The following is a 23,685-nucleotide window of genomic DNA, read 5'->3' as shown; positions in this document are numbered from 1 at the left end:
ATTAAAGTTTTTGCTTCCTTTTTTTATTTTATTATCGTTAATTCCTATTATCTTTTTTTATTTATTTATTTTTTTTAAATTATTAATAATTCAGTATTATGAATATTTATATAATAAAAATAATAACACTTATAACAATATTTTTGATATTGATTTAAAATTATAATTTAATTAACCGGTTTTCTCACTTTAGATTTTGTTATTTTCGTAGATCTACAAATTAATACAGTTGCAAAAAGTTATTGCTTATACAAGTTTTTTTTTTTTAAACAAATACAAGACAAAAAATAATTATTTTTTATTAATGCTATATAGCAGCAATTAATAAAAACTGATGAAACATTTGATAATTTTTTTTTTTCCAATTGATAGCGTTTTTTTAATCATTTTTTACAATAAAATTTTAATTTATTGTAAAAAAAAAAAAAAAGCGTATGTGTTAGTTAGTCAATAATAATTTAAATGTTGATGGATTTCTATCGAAAAATAAAATATGAAGTGAAATTATAAACTTATTAATTTAAAAGAAAAATATTCCGATATAAGTTGAATAAAATTTATTTCAAGTTGAGATTACGAATCATCAGTTATCTAATTTATAATTATTATAATTAGTTAATAAAAAAAAATAATAATTATAATTAAATTAATAATTTCTAGCAATATACGTATTTAACAAGTCTGTGTAAGTTATTTTAATAAAAAAAAAGAGTAGCTAATGAATCGGGATTGTGGAATTGATTTATTTTTTTTAATTTCGTAATCAGCGACTGACGTCGATTATTGGACAATTGTGCAATAAATGTCGAATGTTTAACTATAATGAGGGCAATATTATTTAAAGACAAAGACAAATATATATATATATATATACACATATGTATGTATATATATACCGATGCCCATAAATGTTAATATTATTTATATTAATAATTAATGTATGATTACATTATTAGCATTAAATTTCTTTATAACTAAGAGTATTTTTGTTTTATTATTATTATTATTACTGTAGTAGCACTATGTTAATAAAATTTTCTAATTTCAATCTAAATTGTAAAAAGTTAAATTGTTTTAAACTCATTCCTCATTTATGCAATACTCAATAAGACTATGAAATGGAAACATCAATTTAATTTATTTTTATTTAAAGTTTTCTCATAACTTTATTTATAATTTCACTTCATCATACGTTACATTTTATATTCTCAATAATGATTTATTAATAATATTACATAATTCTATTGCAAAAATAAATTATATGTTTTTTTTTCTGTTTCGCGAAAATTCGATTATTAAATTATGATAATATAGTTATTATTATATAATTTAGAAAATGGATAAAGCTTATTATACTCATTACTTATAACTCAACTGCATATTGATTGATTTATTATCAATAATATTTTTACATTTTTCATAAGTCTCATGTTTATTTTTCTTTTTTTCTTATTTATTTTTTTTTTGTTTTTATTAATTATTTATACAACATTTTTTTCCTTGTAAATAATAATAATAATTATTATTTTTCTCTTACTAACTTACAACATAACACACATAAAGCGATAAGGCATAGTCGGATATGCAGATAAATTAACAATGTCTGCCTCCCCACATTAGCCGCTTAGAAAAATATTCTATATTTTTATATTATTCACTTAGTTTAAATTTATAGTTTATTTAATTATATGTATATCAATATTTTCTTTTTTTTTTTGTAACATTATAATTTAGCAATTAATTATTCATTTTTTTCCTTATATTCAAAGCAGTGCGAATTTTATCAGTGATATTATTATTGTGCGTGTCAACTAAAAAATTAATAAATCCATTAATTAAATTCATCTGTTGTTTTTCATTTTTATTATATACTATTCGAAAACCATAAAACAATAAATAAATAAAATATATTTGACTACATTATCAAATAAACTTAAAATATTTACATTTAAAACAAGTAAATCAGGATAGAAATAACAATAATAATATTTCATAAAAAATCTCTTTTTCAAATTCATAAAAATACAATTGACCCGACTATATTAATCTTATAGTCTTGATGTTGAGATAAACCATAACAAAGTATTTTAATCTTTTCACTAGTTTTTTTTTTTATTCATTCATTTTCTTCATATATGTATATAGTAACAAAACGTTATGCTGCTCTGTACTATCAACCTACTAGACTACTTAACTTAAATTTCCTTTCTTTCATTATTTATTTAATTGTTTAAAAATTTTTTTATGTCAAACTCAATCATCTAAAGTTATAATATAAATAATGTTATAATTCTATTTAAATAAATATCATAAACTCTAAAAACATTTGGCACATTGATCACACGTTTAAAACCTCAATAATGATTACCTACTGTTAGTCTATTTATAAAATTTTTAAATCATTAGTTAATTTATATATTTAATAAAAATATAATAATAATAATAATTAAATAGAAACATGATAATTTTTTAAAATTGTATAGTTTGCCAAAGTAGTACTCGATACCGTTGTAAATCGTGTCTTTCACTTTTCCCCCGCTATTCCCTTTGTTTCATTATTTTTATTCATTTACTATATTTTATCATTATACAATTAAGTTTATTCATTCACACATTTATTTTAATCTAACCGATTTTATTTAGTTGTTAGTTTATTGATTTTTTTTACATGTATGTATTCATTAATTGATTGAGTCATTTATGTACAACACATTTACATATATATAGTATTCAAGCATCATCAACAATTGTCGTTTATAATTTAATTGCAATTAATTAATTTTTTATTTATTTATGATAATAATTAATAATAGTTATTAAATATTAATTTTTATTAATAATAATAAAAATAATAATAATAACAAAGTCAACAAGTTTATCCACGTATTTTCCAGGCAACAAATAAATTATTTTTTATTTTATTTATTAACGGTGTTACGTTTAAAGCATCTTTTTTTATTTTACAAAATTTTTTTTACTATACAAGTAATTGATCTTTGATAAAAATATTATTGAGGTCCTTGGAAGTAGTTTGGCACAATTGGCGACCTATTAGTTTTATTTCTTTATATTTTATTTATTTTGTTTAATGGCTTCTGTTTACATTACTTTATTTATTTTATTACAAAAGCCCAGTTATTTTTTTTTCGTTTTTTTTTTTTTTGTTTTTTTGTTTTTTTTTTCATGTACGTAATATATATGTTATTTAAGTATATATTTGATATCAGTCGCCTCATTGCTTGTAATGTCAATTAATTTAATTAATGACATTTTTCATTTATTTTGTTAACATTTAATCAGGCCTTCAGCCAACTTTAAATGTTGATTTTTAAAAAAATTTATTTTTTATTTTCCCACCTTCATAAGCCGGATTTGGAAACTATTATTAAGTATTATAATTATTTTGATTAAAATTACATAAGTACTTAATGAATAAATAAATAATTTTTTTTTCACTAACCATAATAATAAATAATTATTTCTATTAATTTTGAAGAAAAAAAAAAGTTAGGGTAGATACACTAGTTATGGACACTATAAGGAAATTGATAACTTTAATAAATGTTTAAATACAGTAAAAGACTATAATTTGCTTAAAATGCAATAAATTATTGATTATCGAAAGCATCGATGTATGAAGACTGCGATAATAAATAAAAATATTTATTTATACGAGTTTGAGATGCCCTCAAAAAATGACTTTTACAATGTACAAAACAATATGTATCAACATTATAAATGTTGTTATAATATTATATTTTTTCAGACTGTATTAAAAATCATAAAATAAATATCTTTCTGAAACAATGTATTAAGTATTCACTGACAAGTTTAAAAATCCAAAACGAGTGTTTTTACCCACTTTTTTTATGTCAATGATTTATTAATAAAATCAACAAATGATAAAATAATTTAAAAGTTTAAAAGGTCTTAGCACCTTTGAGGCCATGGTAAAACCATAAAATCATCGTTATGACTGTGAATCTTACGGTGGTTCCGGCTCAGAGGTGGGAGATTTCTGCTACGCCTCCAAGAATATTAAAGCCGTTGGCTTTGGTTCCAAGTTACTTTTTTTAGCCTCTACCACCAGGAACTCAATTTCATTGCGGTCACGTCTTGCAAATGATTCGGCAATAAGTCGCGCCACTTCTTGATGATGTAGTCCTATTTTTTTTTATTTAGATTTATTTTATATATATATATATATATATATATAAACTAGAATTTTGTATTAATTAATTTACCTTCAACTTTATGACCATCAACTTGAAGTATTAATTGTCCAACTTCAAGACCACCAGCCTCAAAAGCGGCTCCATTGTCCTTAATTATTATTATTATTATAAAAAAATAAATATCAAAATAAATAATAATAATAAATAAACTTACGTGTATATTAATAATGCGAGGTAATGGATGTTTAGTATTAGCACCACCTTCAATAGCAATACCAAGTATCGATTTTGTTTTTTTAACAGTAATACGTAAATTACCCTGATGATCTGGTACAACAAGTGCACTACCATCTTTTTCACGTCGATCCGCAATATCATTGCGTGTTAATCTTTGTGCGCTGTGATGACGTCTTGGTGGTCCATTTCCACTTGGATTACCACCAGTACCACCAGTTGCACCACCTTCCTCCAGTAATTGGGCTTCTTGCATATCGAAACTTCGTGATAATTTGTGCGCAAGTTCCTATTAAAATTAAAAAATACCGATCCCCAATTAGTTATCTAAATAATTTAAATAATAATAATTTTTATACATTATTTAAATTATAATTATTAGGCTTACTAATGTAATAACGTAATAAGTTTGTATTATTGCATTTGTAGTATTTTGTGCTAATTTATTTATTTATTTATTTTTTATTCAAGTATCATTGTTGTATATATAAAATAGTAATTACAAATATAGATAGATAGTAATAACAATAATGATAATAATAAAATATTCAAGACATGCTTGCTGATAGAGATTTATTTGGTAGGGTGTTTTTGGTGCTCGGAGAGTGGTGGTGTTTATTTTATTATCTTTTAGTTACCATTTAAAATAAAATTTTATAAAAATAAATAAATAATATTACTATTTAGTGTATTATTAATAATTTTAATTTTATGACTAGTAAAAAGTGCACATTTGTTTCTTCAACTCTCAATTTTAAAATTTAAATAAAGTTATATAATTAATGTTTTTTTTTTGTACTGTTGTGTTTTTTGTGAAAGCATGCTCAAGACATCTAAACAAACGTGCTTCTTAATTTATTGTAATATATATTAAGACAAAAAAGAAAAAAAATATCATTAATTAATAATTAATAATAATTAAATATAAATTTAAAAGAGTTGAAGAATTTTTAAAATCAATTAAAGTGCCAATCTATTTATTATTTTATTATTATTAATTATAAAAAAAAAAAAACAATGGCTATGTTGACTAGTCTAATTAGCACTAGATCTAGCCTTAATAGTGACATTTAATATAATAATTCTAAATACATGCATTAACCGTTTTTATAAAATGCAAGTTTTTTTTTTTTTTTTTTTACGATGAAATTTTGAAAATTTTTTTTCCCACTTTTAATTATTTATAAATGATAAAAAAAAAAAAAACATTCATCCGTAAGCGTGCGGTTTTATATATACTATGTTTTTAATAAAAAATAAATAAAATAATGATTGATAAAGAGATTGTATAAAAGTTTAATTAATAATAAATAATAAAATAAAGTGATGTTTATTAAAAAATAATGTGCGGAAGTTCTTGGAGATGAACTTACGAGGGGTCTGGCGCCCCAATACCAGGACTTGACACGCTGGGTAAGACCACCAAGTAGGTGTGATCTCCAACCACCGAAACCTCCTACACTTCCACCCTCCGAGCTCCTCTCTTCCCTTCCTTCGTCCTCATCCTCGGTATCGCGGTCGCGACGGCCATTACCGATCATCTCGACGTCGCTACCTTCGCAACCGCCGTCGCTTTCCTATACACATATGGTCGGGGGCCAACCCGCCAACAACAATAATATAACAATCATAACTCATAACTAATAAATATTATTTTATTTAAATAAATTCATTCATTATTGCTTAATTCATTCCCTATTAATTAGGTGGAGTAGGTGGCTGTTGACCTGTTTTACTTGTTTCACCAGGTTTTATCCTTTTTTAATATCAGATTTTTATTTATTTAATAACATTCCCGCATTTATTTAACAAATTTTTAAGTTTTTCTTAAAAAATTTTAAATAATAATTGACACCGATATTTAAACTGATATATAAAAATAAAACATTCAAGTTAAATCAGCGTAGACGTTTTAACAAGTAAAATAACTTTCTCCGATTGACTCACGCTTTTTCTCAGTAAACAAATTATATTTTTTTTTTCTCATATATTATTTCCTATATCCGCTCATCAGTTGACCTGTTTTTTTTTAAAACTTTAAACTATTAAATTTTTTTTAATTTAAATTCAATGCCAGTGTCGAATTAAATTATAAAAATCTACTAATTAAAATTAATTATTTGTAAAAATAACTGAAAAAAAAAAAAAAATATCTAATAGTCTTCCGCATTTACAATATTGTCAATTATGTTGAACAATAAAATAAAAAAGGTTTTTGTAATAATAGTGATAATTTTTTTGAATGTAATGTGAAAACTTGGCAACAATGTTAAACAGTATATCTTATTTACTCACTCTCCTTTCTCTTTCTCATTTTATCCTTAAAGTTTATATTCTCTATCCTTTCACACTGACTTATACCATAAAATACTAAACTCTATCTTTGTTTAACAAGTGTTTTATTATTGATATTGTAGTTGATCCTTGTTTAATACAACACAGTGTTTAGTTAAGAGTACCTGCCCTGATACTACTGCTACATCCGTATATAAAATAAACACCAACAACAACAACAAAAACAACAAGACTATACACAGGTAACATATACACCGACCATTAAGTCAGTTGACTCATGAGTTTTCAGTCTTTCACAGTCTTTCCTCAGTCTAAGACTCTGTTAAAATAATTTAGTCTTATCCTGTCTACATTTAAAAAAGTTCTATAACGTTTATAATTATTATTGTTATTTAACTAAATTTATGGTTTAAAAATTTACTTTTTACTCGTAAGTATATTTATTTTTTTTATTGTTTAATTTTTAATTTAATTTAATTTAAAAAATTGTCATTGTGTATTTTGCTTATAACTTTTAAATTGTTATTAAAATTTTTCATTATTTTACAATAATATAAATTATTTAAAAAATATATAAAACTATGTGTATAAAAGTAACTGTATTTCCAATACGGTACACAATCTCGAGCCTGGGAAGAAAATATATATATTTTTAACCGGTTTCACGTTTTAAGACGTTATAAGAGAGATGAACGAGTGTTACTATATGGCAACGTATGGATTTTAAATCCTTATATAATTTTTTTTTGTTTTTAATTAAATAATTTATGACAAGATAATTTAAAAATAATAATAATTATTATTATTTTTGTTATTTAGACTAACCGAGTAACTGGTATTTTTGTTATTATTAATATTATTATTAAAATAATAATAATAATGGAGTCATGGTTGAGCGATGTGCAACGAGTTAAAATTCCACGGCCTAAATTCGGTAGTGGTAACTCTGTTAGACGATCTAATTCAACAATTCAACACTGTGTCATACGTGTAGACACTCATACGGCTAGACAGGTTCAAGACGTTGCTAAAGCTACCGAAGAATTACGACAAGCTATTCAAGACAAACTTTAATACAATCCATAATCTTATTATTTAATATTTACTATTTATTTTTTATAAATTATATTATCATATTATTATGCTACTGTACCTATATTATAAAAATTCATATTATCATTTTTTTTTATTTACAATCATGTATTTATAACACATCATAGTTATATTTTACTGTTCATTTGTAAATAATCTCATTATTAGTATTATTTTTTTATAATTATAAATAAATAAGATTTCATTTTTTTACAAGCTAACTAAAATTATTGTTTTTATTTATATATATTATTATACATTAAATAAAAAATAATGAACCAAATAAAAAAAAGAAAAAAAAAATATTAAATAAATATCTTGGGTTTAGATTAAAAAATATCAGTTTGCAAATAATTTAATTTTTAACGTTTTAATGTTCATAAAAATTTTAAATAAATAATAATAAATCATTTCTCTCACTTTCCACATTAAACTTACTCGAGCGAATCGCAAATCGCGAAAATTCTGTTAGTTTCACATTCATGTATTATATTTTAATTTTAATAATATATATAATATACTCTTCCCTTTCGATTTAAAAATATATTGAATTAAAATAATAATTTTTTTTTATCGTTGCATGTAAATACTTGATATGTGGACGGAAGTTAATGAAATGAATAAAAAAAAATTGTACGACCATGAACCCTTAGGAAAACGTTCAATATATATATTTTTTTTTTTAGACTTGCACTTAATTTTTTTGTTATCTCTCTACTTTTATCTTTAACACTACGTACTATTACCACCACTAACACCATCTTTATAACTTATTACAACTCTATAACAAATTTATTTATTTTAAATACAATTAAAATAATTAATAAAGTCTCCATTTAATTATATATTATATAATGTCAGCTATTATTGATTAACTTAAAAACTTGCCAATTAATACTATATAACTACATAACTACTAATTTTAAATGTCACACGGTTTTTATAACTATAAACTAATAATTTAAAAAATAATAAATGTTTATTTATAAATTTTTACCAAATTATCTGGATGTAAGTGATGATGAGAAGAATAATCACGTGGATTACCTCTAGATCCACCTGGTGAGCTGTGTCTTCTACCTCGATCGTTATCTATTTCATCATCATAATCCTGTAATGAAAAGCATATATGTATAAATATATATATATTTATTTAAATTTTTATCTAATGTAATTTCATATGTAATTTTGAAAAAAATAAATAAAATAAATAAAGATAAAACAAAGATTTTATTTAATGATTAATAAAAATAAATAATTTCATCTCGCGCGACTTTTTTTCTTTAATTATAGAAAATAATTTTTCCCAACTTGTCTCTGCCTTTAATTTGTCATCTGATTGACATTTAATTGTACCTGATTGTCGTACTCGTCATCATTAGAGAGTGTAAGATCAGATGTGGCAACTTGATGCTGTGTGTGTCTGCATCCAGTCCTGGAAGATCCAAAATTTTCTAACCACATCCTTTAATTATTATTTATTTATTTTATTTTATTTTATTTTATTTTTTCTTCTTTATTTATATTTATCGAGTTGCTCGTGAAAACGTTTATTTATCATTTATATTTTCATAAATATATAAAATTTTATTCAGTCATAGACAATTAATATTAAAAGTTAATTATTAATTAAAAAGTTAGCTGATAAGTGAAATAAAAATTATTTGTGGCAATAAATAATTATTAAAACGTATTCTCGAGACTCTCAATGGCAACTTATGTAGTTTTATTATTTAAATAAAGAAAAATAAAAGTAAACAACATTTGAGATGTAATAAATAAAAAAAGGTGTTGGCGGACCTCGTACGAGGCATATCAGAACCAAGACCGCTGTCCTCGCTCGGTGACCTGTGTTCCTGGTTATCCCGAGGTAGCAGTGGACCAGTTACACCCAGAGGATCTCCCTCGAGGTCCAACAGTCGTCCTGGACGACAGCACGATCCGGTCTGGGCACCCCTCTAAGGCAAATCATAACACAAGACACAATAACCGGTATCAAAGCTGGCTATTTTATTTTAAATAATCTATCTGTGATTTATGTCATCCAAACTCGGAAAAACCGAGAACATGATACTTCTCAAAAGTCCTCGTAATAGTTGTCAGTTTCAATTTATATATAAATTAATTTTTCCAACAATCCATAAATCAATCAGTCAACGAAATATACATTATATATTATACATCAATGTCCTAGTAAATTCTTCTGCCATGTCAAGGGTTGATAAACCGATTCCACCATGCCGATAATATATAATATAACATATTATTATATTTATTTTTCTTTTTATTTCATCTTAGGGCTTGCATGAGCTTTGAGACTTTAGGTACTTTTATTAATATAAATTAAATGAAAATATTAAAAAGTCGCGCGAGAATTTTTTAAATTAATAAATAATTTTTCTGCACTTAAATACGCGGCAACAAAAAAAAAGTCAGCAAAGCTCAGGCAAATTCAAAAAGGGGATGAAAAAAAATATTTTTCTATTTAAAATTGTTTTTTCAATAGGATATTGATTTTTTAAAATTTAATTTTTGTTTTAATATATAAGGGCATAATTAAGCGTAATTTAAAAGCTAAAATTATTTTTAAATATCAATAGAAAATACGTATATTAATGTATGAAACAGTGTATCAATGAATTTGAAACAATAAAAGCACTTGCAAGCATATTGAAGCGTTTAAAATAAATTTAATTTATCATTCAATTATTATAATTTCGATCAATTTTAAATTAATAGTTGATGAGGTTTAAAAAAAAAATCATGCAACATTCAAAACAATATTATTATTATTAATTAGTCAATCGCAGAACTTGAGATAACAAGTTTTATCAAACTTTGTTTTTTTAATTAATCTTCAGTTAAAACTACTTTCACTAATTAAAATGTCTAAACTAATTAGAAAAAAAAAGAATAATAATAATAAATAAAATATTATTAATAAACTTTATTTTTAACTATAAAAATTAATAATTCGATTTTAAAAAATTATCCATTTATCTATTTTATTAACAATATGGTTTATCGTTGTTTTAAATCTAATATTTATATTATGCGTGTAAAGGTGATAAAAATAAAAAAACATAATGAGTGTAAATTCCAAGTAGGAGACACGTATGTGTATGTGTGTGTGTGTGTACAAAAAGAGACAGAAAAAGACAGAAACAAGAAAGGAAATCTAATTTAAAACTTATTAAATCTACTAGTTTTTATTGTTAATGAGTTATTGAGGAATTTTATTATTGTAATTGCTGTGATTACATACTATATATTAAAATATTTATTTTACACTTAAAATTTATGTTTTGGTAAAAACTTACTGATAAATCATGTATTGAAGGTGTTACAATAAGATCTGAATGTGCTCTATCACCTTTCCTCTGTAAAATATTAAATTTTAAATTATAATTAAAATTTAAAAAATCGATCTATCGGTTGACTCTGCGGGCCAACCTCAAAAATTGCCGCTACTTTCAAGCTTCTTGAGCTCGAAAACATTGTTGTGAATTAATTTTCGAGCTCTTCGAGCATGTACCCGCACACATACATACACTCGGACATGATCTAGAAATTAGTCAGAATAGCTTCCTAGAACCTCGAAACGTCAAGATCTGATAGAAATTCGATTTTTGAAAATCGGATCGAAACCAATAACTTGCCGAATTTTTGAAAATTTACAATTTTCTTGGCGGGAAGTTGAAAAAGAAAAAAAAATACTTACTCTTGCTGTAAAAGTTCTTGGACGATAAACAAGATCATCAAAAATAACTCGATCTTTGCCATCAATTATTTCACGTAATTCTGTGAGGAGTGTCAATTTCTCTTGTGTATTGAGTAAATCTGCAAGATTAGCAACAAGATCCTCAATATTTAATCGACGATTTCTATAATCACCAATTAATTGTGTTAATGCAGCACGCTCGCTACGGGCCAAAACAACACGTGCTTTTTCTTCAACCATTGCCGCTGTTGCTGAGGATACTACAGTATGTACTCCACGATTCCTCCAATCACTTGTATTTGTTCTTATATATATATATAAAAAAAAAAAATATATATATATATAAATAATATTATAAATTAAAATTAATATTAGCAACTTACGGACTAGGTGGATGATTTCCTGGACTTTCTAATATTGACTGTGGATCATGATCAGTTTGATTATGATATCTTGGAACAACAACAGGTCTACTTGTTGTACATGAATGTGGTACTTTACCAACATCTCTTATAACTAAACTCATACGTTTATTTGTTTTAAGTATTTCAACAGCTTCATCATGTGTTGCTTCTTCAAAGCTTGTACCATTAACTTCTATTATTTGATCACCTACCTATTTTCAAAACAACAACAAAAATATATATATTAATACAAATATAAGTTTTATTATTATTATTATAACTATTATAATAAAAATTTATAAAATTTACCAAAAGACCAACACGATCGGCAACACTATCTTTATCAACACCAGTAACATAAATTCCCAGTCCATATTCTAGTCCACCACGTATCATTAAACCCAATGATTGTCCGGGTTCAATACAAAGCTCAACTTTACGAGTTCGTGATCCATGTCGTGAGTCACGTGGATGCAAAGGAGGTGGTGATGCTGGACGACCTTGACGATCCATCCACGAGCAAGATTGTTGTCTTCCCGATCCTGTTGACCATATCGGATGACCTCCACGGCATCGTGGATCTAATGCCGGTCCACGTACAGTCATGCTTAGTGTTCTACATGACTTTAACATCTATGTTAATAAAATTTAATTACATTGATTATTCTTCATTTAAACTTTTTTTTTAAATTTATTTACGAGAAATAAAATTTTTAAAGAGCTTTTAAAGCTTTGAATATCAAATAGGGTTTCCAATTGACTGACAAAGTAATAAATTAAAGAAGGGAAAAAGGAAAAAAAAAAAAACATTGCTAAATGAACTGTAAAAGGAGCAGAGTAGAGTCAAGTCACAAAAGTGACGCAATAATATTCCCACACAAATATCGATCTCCAGACTACTGCTACCCGTGACGTCACATCCTGCCTATCCTTGACCTGACTCCAATCCCTGATTAGATTCTATATCTTCTTTAACTACCAAGATAATTTTTTGGGTTAAATTTACTCCAACAATAAAATTAATGTCAACAACAATAATTTATCACTAGTTTTTTTCTTTTTATTTAATTTAAATGTTTTATGAATCAACTAACACATTTTACGAAAAATAAAAATTATAATTATTATTAGATAGCATGATAAATATTTAGCAAGTAGAATTGCTTGAATTTCATCCCATTGTTATCTAAGGTATGATTTTATGATTTACATGATCCGAGGATAAATTTAAATGAAATTCTAGAAGAACATATATACCATTTAATTCGAATAACAATAATATCATTAATTTAATTAATTTTTTAAATAATTTCCTTTGTAAGTTTTATTAAAATTATAATAAATTTAAGAGAAAAAAAATGAAATAGGCAGTGTATCCTTTCAAGTTACAGATCAATGTCTGGAGTTTGCGCCCTTTATATTCTCAGGGAATTATATTTTTTTCTCTAATATTTTATACATTAAACATTTAACTGATAATACCATTTTTATTAGATTTGTCGGTTAAATTAATTATTGTATTATTAATTTCATTAGATTAAATGATTAACATAGATGATGCCTTAACATAAAAAAAAAAAATAATAAAACATTTTCTTAAGGGTATAGTAGAAAAGATAAAAGTTTACTATTTTTATTTAAGATATATTAAAGGACATTGTAACGTAGTAGAGTAATATAGAGATAAGAGTATATATTGTTGAAAGAAAAAATATAAATTATGTTGACAGTGAATATAACGCGTGTGTAGCGGGGACGATACGACGAGAATCCTGGCGCCGGTTTTGTAATTCAAGATAGAAAACCACTTGTCAGGGTGAATATACCAATTTTAGGTCATCGCTATTACAATATTTATATAAAATATCTAATTATTTTTACTACCAAAATATTATTATTTATTTATATTTTTTTTTCTTTTTTTTTAATTTTTATATTACAGGAACAATTGTATAATTAATAATTATAAAAATTGATATATTTATTTATTTTTAGTTTTGTTAATAATAATGATAATAATTAATCTTATGGAAAACTCGGTAGCAGTTGACGACAGCTCAATAGTTATTTGCATTGTTCATAGCAATCGATTTAAAATGTGGGAGTTAACAAACTACAGGCCAGGGTTGACATACATCTATTGACAATCATAATAAAATTTTATTTTTATCTTACTACATGAAATAAAACAGTAGTTTATATTTTCATTTATTATTAATATCTTATATCAATGAAACTATAAATAGTTTAAATTAAACTTTTACTATAAATTGTTGTTACTACAACATCCACATATTTTTCACATTCTAGTTAAAAAAAAAAAGGGGAATTGTCAACTTTTTATTTTTTATTTTTTTTCGTATAGATTTAACTTTTGTTAGTTACTTATTTCTCTTTCTTACTTTTATGTACGTCATTACTAAACTCTTCCGATAGTGGATGATGGGCTATTGTCATGCTTTAGCTTTGTCAAACGAAAAATCCACAAGAGCGTGACGAGTATTGAATTCCTTGTCATTTTAAATCAATTCCTGAGCTTCTTTACTCTTTTATACATTTTTTTTTTTTTTTAAATAAACAATTTTTAATTATACCACGTAATTATTAGTAAATAATTTATTACCATTATTAAGACTTTTTATAATGAATTTAAAATCGTCCTTTTTAAATTAAATGATTTAATATTCTATGAGAATTATCAATTATCAATATCTGTGCCTTGAAAAATCCAATAATTAATAATTAATATCACTGAATATTAAATTGATTTTTTTTTTATCTTTTTCGAATACATTAAAGTATTACTTATTTTAAGTAAGTCTTTGAAAGATATTTTGTTTATGAAATAATAATAAATTATTTAAAAAATACCTTTAGCGCTTCTTCATGAGTAACAGCACGAAATGGTGTTCCATTGACTTCCAAAATAGTATCACCTGGTCTTAATCCAGCTCTTTCAGCAACAGAGCCTTCTTCAACCCTTGAAATATAAACTCCTACACCTATAAGCAACAATAATAATATAGATATTATTAAGGAAATTTAAATGTCACTCAACCTACATACAACTAATAATACTATACATATACATATAGTATTACTATGACCATCATCATCAGCAGCCCGCATTATCATTAAACCGATTCACTTTTTATTTTTTTACAAGTGTCCACTAATTGTCTTTTCATCTTTCATACTCATCTCTCTTAACAACAGCTATTAACACACTCAACCCACTACCTACCCTTTACAAGGACATACCAAGGACTATTTATCACGATTAATACTGAGATCATAATTTTAAAATAAATAAATTATTATTATTTAAAAAAAAATAGACGTGCACGTGATTGATATATATTTTTAATCAGTGATTTAGCACATGCTGTAACACGAGATGTACTTATAAAAAAAATTTTATTATAAAAGTTTAGATTGATTAGAAAAAAAAAATGGAGTTGATTATTCGTAGTAAGTTTAAATGACAATCTCCCGAGGCTGACGAATTCCTGATGGGCAACAGGCACCGTTTCAATTAATTATCAATGCAAGAGAGAGTGAATAGTTTAAATCCCTCAGAAACTTGAGAAAATTATTGCCGTGATTAATTTATTTTTTAAAGACTAACAATTACTTAAATAATAAACTAACTGTTTTCTTTATTTTAAACTCACATAGGTATATATAATCGATATTTTCATGCAGTGCTATTTTATTTGTTAAATTTCAATAAGGGGTAATTATGGTTTTAATTGTCATAATTTAAGTTTACTTGAAAAAATCAACATAGATTCATTTAAATTACATAAATTTTCTAATAACACTATTTGCAAGTAATCTGTTAATTTATTTTCACAAGTCTATAATTTATTAAAAATCAAAATAACCCCTTTTGGTAAATCATGCAACTCAATAGCCATGAATAAAAAAAAAATGATGATGAATTTATTAACATTATTATTAATTGTTAATAAATATAATAAACAAAAATAACAACAACCACAACAACAACAACAACAACAACTCGCGTGTGTGATATTATGTTTACCTGATTGCGCTTCTGGGGTACAGCGAGAAAGAACAGAAATACATTGGCAGTGATTTATGATGACATTGCTTCACTTTAATACACACTAAAGACAACTCAGAAGCTAATTGAACTCTCGAATCATTATCTTTAATATTATTATTATAGTACTTTAAACATTTTTTTTCGAATCAAAAATAATTTTAATAATCAATTCAAGAGATCGTTCAGCTTAATTTATGTTTTCGTTTGTTTTAATTTTATTTTTTATAAATTAAATAAATATGAAAAGCAAAGTAATAATAAAATAGCAAGTAATATATGTTATAATATAAATAAAAAATAATTTATAAATTAATTAAAGAAAAAAAAAAAATGAAAGAAATAATATATGTATGTATATATATTAATTTGTTTTTTATTTACCTGCATCTTTACCACCCTTGACACAAATACCAAATCCATGATGCGAATCTGGTGGATCACGTGTCATTGTTATAGTCCGTACAGTCAGCTCTTGAAGACTCAAAGCTTGTGGTACTGATGAGGATTGTGATGTTGGACTTGTTGTAACTGTTTGTATTCCTCCTATTCCTCCTATTCCTCCTGCTACTGCTGATGATGATGATGATGAATATGATGTTGTATTAGCACCACGTAATGCTGATACACTTGCTGGGCTTGATGCTGGTGTTCTACGTTCATTTTGTCTTCTTTCAGCCACTCCGTTGTTAAAAATTCTGATACATTATTTTATATTATATTATGTTATTAATCAATTTTTAATTTATTTAATATTTTTTTACCGTAAAACTTGTTCAGGTGAAATAGCACCACTGGTACTGGTGGTATGACTCCGATGTCGATAAGGTGTCGCATGAGATGAGTGATGATGGGGTGCACTCGGTGGTCTTTCTACAATAGTATAGCTAGTACCTGGAGGACTGTAGTAACCTCTATTTTGTCCGATGTGTCTACTACCACTACCACCACCACCACCACCACCACCACCACCACTACCACTACCACCAATCGGCTCCAAATCTTCAGCTTCATAATAACCAACAGTACTACTGCCCCCAGTATTTCTCAACAAATTAGTACTGCTACGTAAAAAGTGCGTTGATGAACCACCACCACCACCACCACCACCCCACTGTAATTCTTGGAGCTCCGAACCGTAATCCTCCGTACTACTTGCCATTTTTTCTGACAATCAGATCTATACAAGTATATTATTATTAAATTTTTATTCTCATGTTCAGTGGTTATTTTTTATTTATCTACGAAAATTTTTGTTAAGATTTATGACCAAAAAAAATGAGAAACAAAAAACACAGCTTATAGTTATACATTATTAGATTATTACTTATACACACCCTGAATATATATGTAGCATATTCGGTAAAATTTATAAAAAAATAAAAATCAAATATTACATTGAGATAATGAGACTTAATTGTGTTGGCACGTCTAAAAAATATCGGGGAATCCCCTGAGTTTTTCGGTCACTGTTCTGTACTTTCATTTGACTCAGTTGACTGTCTGTCTCAATAATATGTCTCGGAGTAAAATTTGGCACGGCAAACAACGGCAAACAACTTGTCGCATCTTATGACTCGCATGACTTTATTTATTGTTTATTCTTACACTTAAAGTACTATTAAAACTATTTTTATTCTATACGCCCTTATAGATAGTTAGATATATAATAATAAATTGAATTAATTAAGCTAAGGGAATAAAATTGTGCACATATAAATGCTGATATTTATAATGTAAATATTTATATGTTCATTAATTTTTTTTAATGCCTAGGATAAAATTACTCGTACACCGGGTCTTTGTCACTCGACAGGGGGTCAATAGAGTACCTGCCGTGACGTTGATACCTCGAATCTCAGATCGCGATCTTTACGGAGCTTGTATAATCGTAATTGGATGACTTCCTGCTGTTTCCACCTACGTCCGCCCTGATAATTCTTTAATGGCCATGGCCGAGCTTTTAGTATTATTTATTTATTTTCTTTAATACTTTTTTTTATTTTTTATCAAAATATTTTTAAATTGATTTTATTTAAAATCTTAAAATAAATTTTCGTTTACAATTCATTTTAACAAACTAAAAAAATTAAATTTCACATAGATATATTTATCAAAATAGACGGCCTTGAAAATGATATAATAATATACCCTCGTAAATTATCAACATTCTAGTTAGTAGGAACAGCAGTAGTAGTAATAGTAGTAATAGTAGTAGGGCCAGTTTTACCAATAATAATTTATAATAATGTAGCTTATGTATCTTTAAAGATAATATACCTGATAAAGAGCACGTGCTCATATCAATAACCGTGACTCTTGAATAACCACCCACACATCCATATATAAAACATATGCATATATCCTCGTTTATATATAATCACTAAAAATCGATTGTGTATATATATGTATGTATACAATTGAATATCACTTATTCTACATATTACAAAAAAAGTCAATAATTTTGTGGTTCGCCTAAGTATCAACTTGATTTTTTTTTAAATTAAAATTTTATATATTTCAGACATTCGAATTAAATTATTATTTCTTGGTATTCCTCTTTAATTTTTCTTTATTATTTACAAAAAAAAAAATATTTATCAATACAAGTATAAAATAACTTAAGCTTCTGTAAACATGTTAAATTATTGTCTAGTAAAAAAAAAAAAATTAAAAGATATTGTACTTTTACCAAATAAATATTAAAAAAAAAAAAAAAAAAAATGAGAGTTTTGTTGTAGGTCACAATCTCTTGTCTAACGCGGTTTGTTTAAACGACGCGAGCGCTCTCGTGAGAATTAACCGCGTGTTCTGCCTCTTAAACTACACTAGGCAACGTGAAATCAATGATGCTCCAAAGTGCACGTACCAAAAATAAAACCCAAGTTATAAATAGAAATAACTATTTACTATTATTATTTATAATAATTATAGTAAAAAAATATAAAAATACATGATATACATGAAGGCAGAAAGAAAGAGCAAATAGAAGTATAAAATATTAATCATCGATCTAATGACAATAATTTAAATATTATTATACTTGTTGATAAAAATAAATGAATAATGAAATCAATATAACTAATAACGTTAATGAATTAATAATATGTATTATCTATAGGATATAATGGCGTGTTTTGAGTTTGAATACTGCAGTAGTAATATTTCATTTGGAGGATATTCTAACCAGTGATAGTATACTATATATAGGCTAGTTTCTCATGTCTCATTTCTCATCTTTTAGCTTATTTATTTTCTTATCTCTTATCTATTTTCCCTCTATTTCACTTATAGCTCTGGCTCTTACTTATCTATAAGTAAAAGTTTCACTTAAACTTGAGCATATATATAATATTCACTAGGTTTTAGACATTGGATGCAGTAGCACCATGTGCACGGTTAAATGATCAGTAAAACCTTCAAAATACAATTTTATTATAAAAAGTATTGGTATAAATTCCATTTAATACATATGTATGTTATTATGATAGAGTTCAAGTATCAAAGATTTTTTGTCATTTATTATTTACAAGGCTTTGATTACTTTGGCAGAAACAGTTAAAATTTTATCTACAAATGAGGTATAAATTTATAATTTAAATATATTGATTTGGATATTAGTGTCTTATTACACTTGATATTACTATTCGGGGATGGGTAAAGGACAAAGGGTCAATCGATTTGTTGTATATAAGAATTAGGTGCTTATAATATGATATTCCAATAGGTTCATACATAAACCATCTTGTTTTTTTTGTCTATTTGTTGATTAGTAATTGGTAATCAATTGCTGATTACACTAAAAGCAACACACACACAAATAGAGGCAGTGTCGGTCTTGCCGTTGATTTTATTACTTGGTACGTTAGTTGATAGTATGTATACTTATTAAACAACTATATACACGGAAAAACAATATAGTAGTGGCAACTCTCTAGGATAGTACTGAGTACTTTCGGTAAAAAAAAAAAAAATTTCAAACAGTACTGTATTCTATCTAGATTGTATCCACTACTGTCCGGGATAGTACTCAGTACTATCCCAGAGAGTTGCCACTACTATATTGTTTTTTCCGTGTATATAATAACATAATTTATAAATTATAATGAATCTACTCTGATGTAAATCGTATATACATATAACAAAATGAAAATTATATGTGATTGTTGATTGGTATATATCATTATTTAAAATCTTGTTTGTATTTGGTCGTCTGATAAAATATAAAAATAAACATAAAGATATTATCACACATTACATAGAATTAGATGTATTCCGTCATAACATAAGGCTTCTTTTGGTGAAATTAAATTTTTTTTTTATTTCTACTTAATTTATTTATTTAATGTTAATTTTTCTTTTGGTTTAAATAAAGTTAAGCTTTAAATTGCCTAATATGTATATATAGAAGATAAAAAAAAATGAAAGAAAAAAATTGATTGAATTGTTTGATGGTAATGCGAGGGAGTAATATACAGTAGTATTAAAGTTGTAAAAAGGCAATCAGGGTCACATTTCTAAAGGATAGACAAACCAATTTCCTGTCATGTTTGGTATTTTTTTTATGTTACCATTTCGTGCGTACAAATCGAAATTTCCTTTACTGTACTATTGTAGACATCAACATATATAACTATATACGTCTTTTACTGACATTTTGATGTATGTTTACGCGTTAATATCATGTCTAAAAATACTATTTTGCATGTTAGAATTTGTTATAAAGTTATAATAATCAAAGTATTATTTTATGTCAATTTGTTGATACTTGTTTTTCTTTTTTACACACTATCCCGATAAAAACAAATAATTCAACGACTTTTTTTTTCTCTAGTAAAGTAAAAAAAAAGAAACAGTAAAATAAAATAAAATAGTAAATATCTTAATGAAAAATTTTATTATTGTGACATTAAAAATATTAAAATAATTGTTGTACATAAATTTAATTCGTTTCAATTTCTACCATCTATCACGCTATCTCTTTTGTACGAGTAAAGCTTTCTGGTCGTGTCGATCGATCGTAACGTCGACGAGGTCGAGGACTGACGATACAACGACAACGACTCTGACCAATAATGTTATTATTATTATTATTATTTTTTTTTTTATTTATTTTTAACAAAATTTAATATAAAAAATGCAATAATAAAGAAAGAGATAAATATGCTGACACCTTTTCACATCAGCATAGTTCAATATTTCAATATTCATACATCTAATCACATATATATATATATTTTTTTATTATTTTAAACGCCAATAAAATTAAAAAAAAAAAATTGGTGAAATATTTTTGACTAAAATGTATATTCGGTCAAACTTGAATAAAAAAAAAAAACTAAACACTTTATATTGAGTTTTTTCAACCGTTATGAGGTTCTTCTAAATAAAAAGAAAAAAAAACATGAGAAGAATAGGTTTAAAGGCAATTGCTCGGTCTAATGGAAACAGTAGACTCTAGTTCAGAGTCAAATTTTACCTCAAGCTTTTTTTTTCTTTAATTCTAAAAAAAAAGTTTTTTTTTTTTTTTTTTCAGTTAATTTTTCTTTCAAGTTTATTTTCATAATTTTTAAATATTCCGATTCATAAAAATAATGATTACATTTAATTATGTTTTACTATAAAAATAATAGTTATCAGCAATTAACAACAACACCAACAAGTATTGGAGAGAATAATTACATTGTGGTCAAATAGCCTCATTGTATTTATCTATTTATTAAATTTAGACTAATTCTATAAACAAATGAGAATGACACTCATGTTTTTCTATTATTATTTTTATAAATATATATGTACTGTGTAAAGTATACAGCACTAGTAGCACATCATTGAATGATTGCTGTAAAATGGCAACCGAAAAGGATCATACGAAAGTAGTAATATAATGTAATAATACAAACAATTTAAAATAGTAGGAAGAAAAGAAAAAAAAAAGAGGGCGCGAGGTAGAAACTCGGTTATCAGGTTATCGTGGCGCTTCTACATTTTTCGTGGTCATCAATCGAACGAATATTTATTATTATATTTCACAATATTTATCCCCTACTATCATAAACATGCAACGAAATCAATACATAATTATCATAATATATATAACGATACTTTTGACTCTTAATAATTTTAAACTCATAAAAAAAATTATTTATTCAAAAGTAAACACACACGATTATAATCACGTACAGAAAAAAAGAAAAATTAAATAAATAATAGTAATAATAATAATGTTGAAATAAAATCCAAGAATGTATATACGGGTATGTTATGTATGAACACGCGATGTTAAACTGCAAAAAAATTGTGTCGAGGGTGCAGTCATTTAACCTTGTTATTAATTATATTATTTATTTAATGATTTTAATTAAAAAAAATAAAATAAAATATTAAATTATTATTTAAAATAAATAATAAAATCAACTTACATCTCTCATGATTGTAAATAAATAAATTCACGTCCTCCGTTCGTTATTAATTTAACAAACGTCGCGACACGCGAGCGCAGAACGCAATTATTAAAATTAATGAAGCGCATCGCAGCCTCACAGGCCGGCTTTGAGTTTACGACTGACTACTGATGTTAATACCGAGTTCGAAGTAACCAAGTACCAACTCGAAACTCCAAGCGGCCCGAGCCCCCAAGCTGCCCCCAAACTGCCCCAAGCCCTGAGCATGAGCATGAGCATGAGCATGAGTCTGAGTCTGAGCTTTGTCGCCCGACAGCCCGACAGCCAGACTCGAATAGCCGAGTATAATACAACAAAATGCCATTGCCTACATGTCTGCTATCACTATCACTGTCACTACCACCATCCACCATCTAGAGCTTATTCTGACTTTTATATGCTAGTAACAAAATGATTGGCTGAAATCCTACCCCAGCTTTCAGTATACTGATACCACAGGGGTGTTGTCCAATAGGAAACTCTGCCATCTTGCGGTAACTTTTTTTAACCATTCAATTTCTGTTGTATTATTTGGATTATTTAAAAATTACTGGCTTTATTTTACATTTCTACAATGTCTGACTATATTTTAAATTTTTATCACTAGAAGAATGTTGATATATTTTTGCGTAGCTTAAATATTATAAGCTAATTTTTATATTATAATATTAATCATTTTTTTTTCTTCTTTTGACGTAAATTAAAATTTTAATAATTAATCTAGGGAACAACGAGTGTAAGAGTTAGATAAATTATTATATCAACAGGTTTGCGTGCCGGATGTGGTGATTTTAAACCTTGAGTCCACTCATCAAAGAGTTATAGAGTTGTGGATAAATGATCGATAATCCTTTTTCATAGGAATATTTTAATTTTTAAAACACAATTGTTATATAATACATTCATAGATAAAAAAAGATGTTTAACTACAATAGTATTTTGTAAAAATTAACAAACCATATTGTCTCATTTTAATTTCATTTTTTTATTTAAAGATAATATATATAATAAATTAAGTACAAGTTTTTTTTCTTAGTTTATTATTTATATAATTATAAAAGCCGAATATTATACTTTTTTTTAGAGATTCCAGTATCACAGAATTCGTTACAGTTTAATTGAAAGAAAAAAAAACATAATTAAACAAATTTTTTTTCTTTTATAATTATTACAATTGTTGATATGATTTATTATAATTATAATGTCGTACAAGTATTTACAAAAATTTAATTTTTTTTTAATCATTTACATT

The 23,685-nt window shown here is 25.6% G+C and overlaps 1 protein-coding gene across 5 annotated transcripts; it reads right to left on the bottom strand.

Annotated features, from left to right (window-relative positions):
- Positions 1-690: 690 nt before the first annotated feature.
- Positions 691-22,628, bottom strand: LOC130672320 (whirlin). 5 transcript variants are annotated; one of them, XM_057476831.1, is made up of 16 exons: positions 22,413-22,626; positions 16,755-17,170; positions 16,375-16,688; positions 15,970-15,981; positions 14,793-14,923; positions 12,231-12,554; positions 11,901-12,133; positions 11,518-11,821; positions 11,117-11,176; positions 9,597-9,754; positions 9,153-9,231; positions 8,794-8,907; positions 5,783-5,986; positions 4,390-4,698; positions 4,245-4,323; positions 691-4,164 (listed from the first exon to the last, which is right to left on the bottom strand). In XM_057476831.1, exons 2-16 carry the CDS (start codon positions 17,150-17,152, stop codon positions 4,022-4,024), a joined length of 2,862 nt encoding a protein of 953 aa, XP_057332814.1. In that variant the 5' UTR covers positions 17,153-17,170; positions 22,413-22,626; the 3' UTR covers positions 691-4,021. The 5 variants fall into 5 exon arrangements, with proteins under 5 accessions (XP_057332814.1, XP_057332816.1, XP_057332815.1 ...); XM_057476833.1 differs by lacking the exon at positions 5,783-5,986 and having other exon boundaries at positions 22,413-22,627; XM_057476832.1 differs by lacking the exon at positions 15,970-15,981 and having other exon boundaries at positions 22,413-22,625.
- Between the last annotated feature and the right edge of the window lie 1,057 nt (positions 22,629-23,685).

Source organism: Microplitis mediator, chromosome 7, assembly GCF_029852145.1.
Source record: "Microplitis mediator isolate UGA2020A chromosome 7, iyMicMedi2.1, whole genome shotgun sequence".
Classification (NCBI taxonomy): domain Eukaryota; kingdom Metazoa; phylum Arthropoda; class Insecta; order Hymenoptera; family Braconidae; genus Microplitis; species Microplitis mediator.
This window is presented reverse-complemented; position numbering and strand designations above follow the sequence as displayed.

Coding starts and splice junctions, on each gene's coding strand:
- LOC130672320 (XM_057476831.1), bottom strand. CDS start 17,152: ATGGCAAGTAGTACGGAGGATTACGGTTCGGAGCTCCAAGAATTACAG. Junction 5,987..8,793: donor ACTTACATCCAGATAATTTG/GTAAAAATTTAT, acceptor ATATGTGTATAG/GAAAGCGACGGCGGTTGCGA. Junction 4,324..4,389: donor CTCGCATTATTAATATACAC/GTAAGTTTATTT, acceptor ATAATAATTAAG/GACAATGGAGCCGCTTTTGA.